General features: G+C 32.1%; 1 protein-coding gene across 1 annotated transcript; it reads left to right on the top strand.

Moving 5' to 3' along the window:
• Window positions 1–1,288: 1,288 nt before the first annotated feature.
• On the top strand, window positions 1,289–5,978 carry LOC106769052 (1-deoxy-D-xylulose 5-phosphate reductoisomerase, chloroplastic). Its single transcript, XM_014654511.2, has 12 exons — window positions 1,289–1,515; window positions 1,838–2,013; window positions 2,434–2,520; window positions 3,072–3,197; window positions 3,277–3,339; window positions 3,478–3,627; window positions 3,795–3,862; window positions 4,108–4,219; window positions 4,335–4,439; window positions 4,625–4,746; window positions 5,360–5,506; window positions 5,607–5,978. The coding sequence occupies exons 1-12, from the start codon at window positions 1,425–1,427 to the stop codon at window positions 5,773–5,775; spliced, it is 1,416 nt and encodes a 471-aa protein (XP_014509997.1). The 5' UTR covers window positions 1,289–1,424; the 3' UTR covers window positions 5,776–5,978.
• The last annotated feature ends 1,586 nt before the right edge of the window (window positions 5,979–7,564 follow it).

The raw sequence follows: 7,564 nt of genomic DNA, 5'->3' as shown, positions 1-7,564 counted from the left end.
CATTGCATTACAATCCAAATCAATTTATATATATATATATTGGTTGTATAAGATAGTTATATAAGCAACAAAGAGGATACTCTATAAATTTGCATGCTTTATTAGATCTAAAACCAAACATTTTTTGGATGCTACGATAATAATACAATTAATATTTTATAAATTAAATTTACTAAATTTTGGAATACTTACTATTAACTTTTTATATTTTTAAACTGTAAATTGTAATTTTTGGTAGTTTGTTTTGGTTCTTTTCGTATTGATGTCCATAAAGAGTGTGTTGAAAAACGGAAAAAAAGCATTTGTTGATTGGAGAATAGAAGCACATGTTTCTGTCAGTCTTCTTCTCAGCTCGTGATATAGACTTGTCTTCTGTTTAATTATAGCTAACAACCTATTTTCACTGTCTTCACAGAACATATACTTTTTTTACTTCTCTTATTAAAACATCTTTATCTTTTATATATAACTTATTTTATTTACACTCTTTCAAACAAAAGAGAAAAATTACTCTACTTTATTTTTCTTATTCCAATTCATTGTTATTTTCTATTTACTTGTTTTCTTTCCCACATTTAATCCAAATAAAACAACATATTCTAACTATTAGTTTTTACATGACACATTTGTATTTTGTATAGGATGCAATATTTGTATTAGTTAACTAGAATCAATACGAACACCAAAAGAAAACTTTTGGTTATTCACTGCAAATACAAATCCAAAATTTTAATTTAAGCCCCATTGTTAGCAAATTTAAAATATTAAACATAAATTATGATAAGTATATAAAAAAGCATTTGAATTAAAATATCCTGATTAACGTCTCACTAACTATGTCAAATCTATCACACCAATTACTAAATAAATTCATAGATGGGAAAATAATCAATTGCAATTCAGAACATTAATAGTTTTTTTAGAAAAAGATATAAAACTAAAGTTATGCTTATTTTTTAAAGCATAAGATAAATAAATAAAAGATATTAAATGTGAAATTAATAAATATTAATTGATATATGATTACCAAAAAGTATAAATCTTCTTAAAGAGATTTGATTAATATAAAATGTTGGTAAAATATGTATGGAGTGGAGGGGCGGCGAGTGGGGATTTGCACTCTCTCCTAACTCTCTTTTGTCCTTTTCTCTCTTATTTTCCCCATCTTAAAATTAAACTCTTTTTTTCATTATCTCTTTCCACATATAATTAATTTTAATAAATAGTAATACTTGAAAATCATAAATAAAAAATGCATCTTTCATATGTGATAATATGTCTCAGACCACATCTACTGTTGTCTATTAGTACTACTATAAAAAAACTCAGCAATTCCAGCCACCACACAACCTCCTTCTGCTGCCACCATTCTTGTTGCTTCAGATTTCAATTCTTTTTCTCCAAACTCAACTTCGCTTTCTGTGATGGCGCTCAATATCTCTTCTCCCCCTGAAGTCAAGTCCCTTTTTTTCTCTGATTCCTTCAAGTCTAATTGTCTCTCAGCAAAATTCCCAGGTTCTTCTTCTCTTCCTCTGTTCGTTTAAACCGTGTTTCATTCCTCTTCTCTTCTGGGAAATGTCAAAGTTAACGACTTTATGCATAAACTTCCTCCCCATTGAATTATTGATTTCTTTCCTTTCCGGAAATTATGCTATTTTCTGGTCTTATACTGTTATGAGCGACTTTGTTGATGTTATGGTGATGTTTTTGTTTTGTGGAATGGCAATATATTTTTTTTTTTTGGAAAGGCAATATTTGTTTGTTGTGCTATGTTTTGATGTCAATTGATGGAGCATGCAAGGTTTGACTATGATGGTGTTTTGAATTTGATGCTTAGGTGGTTTTGCTTTTAAAAGAAAAGATGGTGGAAGGCGAGTTAATTGCTCACTGCAGGCATCACCACAACCACCACCAGCCTGGCCCGGACGAGCGTATCCAGAACAGGTTGGCAAGACTTGGGAGGGACCAAAACCCATTTCTATTGTGGGATCTACTGGTTCTATTGGAACTCAGGTATTGGTGCTAATGGAATATTCCTCTATCATCATAATCTGTACTTAGTGATATTAGATTTAATGGGTAATAATAGTCTATTACAAACATCTGGGTCAAAAGCTAGCTTAAAGAGAAGCATTTGGGGTTAGTCTTATAAAGAGTTTTCGCCATTTGGATTTTATTCCTAACCAATGTAACACATCTTAACATGCAAGTTGCTGTTTGCTTGCAAACATTTGTTGGAAATAATTTGATATTTTGTGTCTATGTATTCCTCTAATTCTTTGAAATGAATATTCGATTTTTTTTCGGGGTGTTATGGATAGATGGATGTAATACTGGGAATACTTGATGTTTTCTCTTTGTAGATGTAGCTTAACTTGCCTTCGTCTCATATTTTTTGATGTAGTGCATATTTTCTCTTGTATGCTTTTGTAGACTCTAGATATTGTGGCAGAGAATCCAGACAAGTTTAAAGTTGTGGCACTTGCAGCTGGTTCAAACGTTACTCTTCTTGCAGACCAGGTAACCACTGCACTCCCAGGATGCAATGGAACTGTCAATTGATTTGTGTCTATCTATGACCAGGTTTAAATCTGAAATTTCACAACCCCAGTGGATTTACTTAACCAATTTACTCACACGGCTAATTTATTACTGTAACTGTCGTCACATTAGTTGCAATGAGAATGATCTTCCTGGTTCTGTTTTCTAATAATTAAGGTGCAGTAGGCATGTTGTTCTTTTGAATTTATGTATGAAGGAACCAATGAGTCCATATCATACAAAACAAAAATATCTTAAAACTAAATTAGCTACTATGGTCTAAGGTTCAGTTAATGTATCTCATATAAGGGCAACCTAATCTCCCACGTAGTGGAATTTGAGGACAGTATATATGCAGTCTTATCCTACAAGTAGAAAGGTTGTTTCTAGGATTTGAGCCCATGATTCCCCACCTTAAAAGGCAACCTTACTGTTGTTCCAAGATCACCATCATTTGTAGTATCTAATATTTCAATATAATAAGCACAAGAAAAAAGAGAATAATCCCTTTTAATATTTATGTTGCACAGATAAAAACATTTAAGCCTCAACTTGTTGCTGTTAGAAACGAGTCGCTAATAGCTGAACTTGAAGAGGCTTTGCATGATGTTGAACAGAAACCTGAGATCATCCCTGGAGAGCAGGGAATCGTTGAGGTGGACATCTGCTTTATTCATTTGTTGTAATTTTGTTAGAGCCTTTTTCTTTCATGACTTAGAGCTTATATATTCTCAGGTTGCTCGTCACCCAGATGCAGTCAGTGTAGTCACAGGAATAGTAGGGTGTGCAGGACTGAAGGTAAATTTCTTTTCCCTGTCTTTGTCATTTCTTGGTAACCAATCTCTTTGCTGTGCCATGTAATGTGGTCTTCTGTGTCCATGCATCTTACATATCTATTAATATTAGAAAGCTGAAATCCTCTCATTCTTTTATTAGCCGACAGTTGCTGCGATAGAAGCAGGGAAAGACATAGCTTTGGCCAACAAAGAGACGTTGATTGCTGGAGGTCCTTTTGTCCTTCCTCTTGCTCAGAAGCATAACGTAAAAATACTTCCTGCTGATTCGGAACATTCTGCCATTTTTCAGGTTAGAAGGCACATAGTCTATTAAAAATCATGTGTGCAACAAGATCAATAGACATACTCATGCTATTTATTATCTATATATTGGCCTCTGCACCTTATTACTGCAAGAAATCATTTTTTCATATGATCCTCTTTTACTGCAAAAGCTTAAAGGATTCTTTGTTACAGTGTATCCAGGGGTTACCAGAGGGTGCACTTAGGCGCATTATTCTAACAGCATCTGGAGGTGCTTTTAGGTGTGTACATGGCTTCATTTGACCCGTTTTGCATGTTCAGTGAAACCATATTTTCTAGTTATGTTGGAAACTGAAAGAATATGTAGCACCATAAACATTATTCCTATGTATATCTTAATGTCTTGTGCTGCTTTCTGTCAGGATTAATATTCTTTGATCATGGAAAACCATGAATTGTTTTCTCTCTATTTTGTTTCCGGGATCTATATAATAAATTTGACTACAAACCCCTTGGTGATTGACAGGGATTTGCCAGTTGAAAAGCTGAAAGATGTTAAAGTAGCTGATGCATTAAAACATCCCAACTGGAATATGGGGAAAAAGATAACTGTGGACTCTGCTACACTCTTTAACAAGGTTTGTTTCTCTTTTATGTCAACATATTGGATGGAAAAAGCCATTTTATAAATCTGTTTGATTATATAGTATGAATTTCCTAGGTAAAAGTTAAATTTGTTGTACTTCTTTGCAGGGTCTAGAAGTAATTGAAGCACATTACCTATTTGGAGCTGACTATGATGATATTGAGATTGTCATTCATCCGCAATCAATCATACATTCAATGATTGAAACACAGGTCAATACCATATTCTATTTTATGTTGGTTACCATGTTTTAATATCCATATATTTGAATAACCATAGCACCTAGGCCTTTGCTAAATTAGCAAATGGGTGGGAGTAAACTCGTGTATAGCAAAGGAGAAAAAGATCATTGAATATTTTTTATCTTATATGATACTGACTTATTTCTTGATTCCAGGATTCATCTGTTCTTGCACAACTAGGGTGGCCTGATATGCGGTTGCCGATCCTCTATACATTATCATGGCCTGACAGGGTTTATTGTTCTGAAGTCACTTGGCCACGCCTTGATCTTTGCAAGTACTATACTTTTTCCCTGCTGCTTACTTATTTCAATTCAATCAAATTTTATTTTCCATCCATACTAAAAGAAAATAGACAGGTTCAGTTGACTTACAGTTTTCAAGTTTGGAAGCCTTTATTCTTAAATGAAGATTTTCAGTCCAACTTGAATTATTGATGGCTCTTATTTTGAATGATCGGGTCATTCAAATTTTGTGTATATTTTATTCTTCATGCATTTCCTTGAAATGTAAAAGATGGTATTTGATTCAAACTTATTTTGAAAAAACAATAACTTTTTTCTGCCAGCTTTCTGAGAGCTTTCGAAAAATAAAGTGAATATTTCCAGGAACCAATTCTCCCCATACATGTGCATTAGGCTGTAAATAGTAAATAATTTGAAGGAAAACTAAATTGGTTGAATTTTGGTTTTGACATGCGGATTCATTCTCAGACATCATCCAAAGCAATGCTTAAAACATGTACCTATTAGTTCCTTTTCACTTTAAGTGTTCATGACTATCATAAGACGTTATTATGCAAGATGAATCAGTTAACTTAATTTGAACTGTCATGGAATAGTTGCTCTTAGTTTGTCTGACATAGTTGTCTTTGAAATATGGTTATGTAGGCTTGGTTCACTTACATTTAAAACTCCAGACAATGTAAAGTATCCATCCATGAATCTTGCCTATGCTGCTGGTCGTGCTGGAGGAACAATGACAGGAGTTCTGAGTGCAGCAAATGAGAAAGCTGTAGAGATGTTTATTGATGAAAAGTAAGATTGAGTTATTTTTCCTTGTTGCAAATTTTCACTGACATGTTAACATGTTTCGGAATTTGTTACCTTAATTGAAATTGTTCTAATGTGAGTTTAGGATTAGCTATTTGGATATATTCAAAGTGGTGGAGCTAACATGTGAGAAGCATCAAAATGAATTGTTGTCCTCGCCTTCCCTTGAAGAAATTATTCACTATGATCTGTGGGCACGAAAATATGCTGCTAGTTTGCAAGACTCTTCCACCTTCACACCTATTCTTGCATGAGAAGGATTATTATTAGTGTAGGGATATGGCTGATTCCTCCCACAAGGGCCCTTCAACAATTTATCCAATGCAGAATCATGCATTCCCTTCATGTTCAAAAATAAAAAAGGTTTATATTTATGGAATTTTTGGTGTCTTAGCATATCTCAATTGATCTTATAGTTTTGACGTAATTTTATTGAAAAAAAATATATATTTTTTAATGGTTTCTCTTATTCAAATGGAATTTTTTATTTCTCTTTTTTTTAATAGAGGCAGACAAAAAAGTTGACCCTTAAAAGGGTTCGTTGTAATGTTTTTACACGTATTCGTTGGCCGATATCATTGTCTGCATCATTTGATTGTTAGCACATCGTTGAAAAATTCTTACAGCATCACCTTCAGAAAAGTTTCGGCCTTCATTTTTCTTACATGCTTTCTACGAACCAACAAAGAAAAGGCAAAGCATTCAAGGCTTTTGCTTCCTGCACTTTCAATTTTTTTGCACACCCCCGTAGATTTTGGGAATGATTATTTTACCATAAAAGTAACTTTCGACAAAATATTTATGGATGAAATACACTTTAGAATAAATTTTTCAAAGATTTCATATGAAATGCAGTTTAAAAAGAGTTTTTCGAAATCAACTTTTTTCTGTTTTCTCTCTTCTTCCTCTGTCTTGTAGACCTTTTCTATTAGTGTGAGGTTCAGTTGGTAATTGTGGTATTAGAGAGATAGTAATTGTGGGGTTGGAGAAAGCAATAGCCAACATTGAATGGTGTAGTGACATTAAACTCCCTAACAATCTTTTTTTTTTTTTTTTCCATTTTGAGCCACCATCTTTACATTCAACTTAACTGCCTATACACCAACGTAGGTTTCGTTTACATAAAATTTTCACAAAAAGGACTGCATAAAAAAAAAATTCTCCTGTAAATTAAAATTAACCTTTGTAAATTATTTTTTATATCGAAATTCTTTGTTTTTAACTTCTGGAAAGCGTATTTTAACCACACAAGTTCGTTTTAATTTATGGGAAAAAAATATTATTTCATTTTTTATTTTATTCTGTGACGAATATTTTATGACAATTTTACCTAATTTATATCATGAAGAATGAATTAAATTTGAAAATCTTTTTCACTCTGCAACGGAGGGGAATGCAATGGTTGTTGGTGAAAGAATCTAATTTGTCATGATTAAGATAAATAACATACGTTATACATCTTACTTTTTCCTTTAAAAGGTATTACTTATCACAACAATAAAAGAGAGCATTTAGAATACTTGAATTTTTGTTCAACACATTAACAAATAATAAGTATCACACAACAAATAAGAATAGGGTGTTGCTCCTCCACCTCCCCAAATGGGATCTGTACCTCCCTCTATTTTAATTTATTTCAAAAATATTTTATACCTCTCCACTATTTTTTTTTTTATTCTAAAAATATCTTATATCTCCCCATTATCCTTAACAATATTTCTCTTTCTCTCTCTACATTAATTCAGTATTTACATGGCTCATTAATGGAGCATTTACATGACTCAAATTCAAATTTGAACTTATGATATATTTTCTTAAATAAGTTTGATTCAATCTTATTTTTGTTGTTGAATATATTTTATCTTTTCAAATTACTTAATAAATGGTAAAATTTTGTTCTAAATTTCTAGAAAAATGTTTATATATGTGTGTGTTTTTTTTACATATAATATCTATAATTTTTAACATAAAATTTAAAGGAAACTTCAATATTAGTACTTCCACCATTTTCATTTTATAAAATTAAAAGTTAAGGAAACTTCA

This window comes from Vigna radiata, chromosome 7 (assembly GCF_000741045.1).
Source record: "Vigna radiata var. radiata cultivar VC1973A chromosome 7, Vradiata_ver6, whole genome shotgun sequence".
In the NCBI taxonomy this organism is placed as follows: domain Eukaryota; kingdom Viridiplantae; phylum Streptophyta; class Magnoliopsida; order Fabales; family Fabaceae; genus Vigna; species Vigna radiata.
Note: the sequence above shows the minus strand (reverse complement) of the source record. Positions and strands in the feature narration are given on the sequence as shown.

Coding starts and splice junctions, on each gene's coding strand:
- LOC106769052 (XM_014654511.2), top strand. CDS start 1,425: ATGGCGCTCAATATCTCTTCTCCCCCTGAAGTCAAGTCCCTTTTTTTC. Junction 3,628..3,794: donor AACATTCTGCCATTTTTCAG/GTTAGAAGGCAC, acceptor TCTTTGTTACAG/TGTATCCAGGGGTTACCAGA. Junction 4,440..4,624: donor ATTCAATGATTGAAACACAG/GTCAATACCATA, acceptor TCTTGATTCCAG/GATTCATCTGTTCTTGCACA.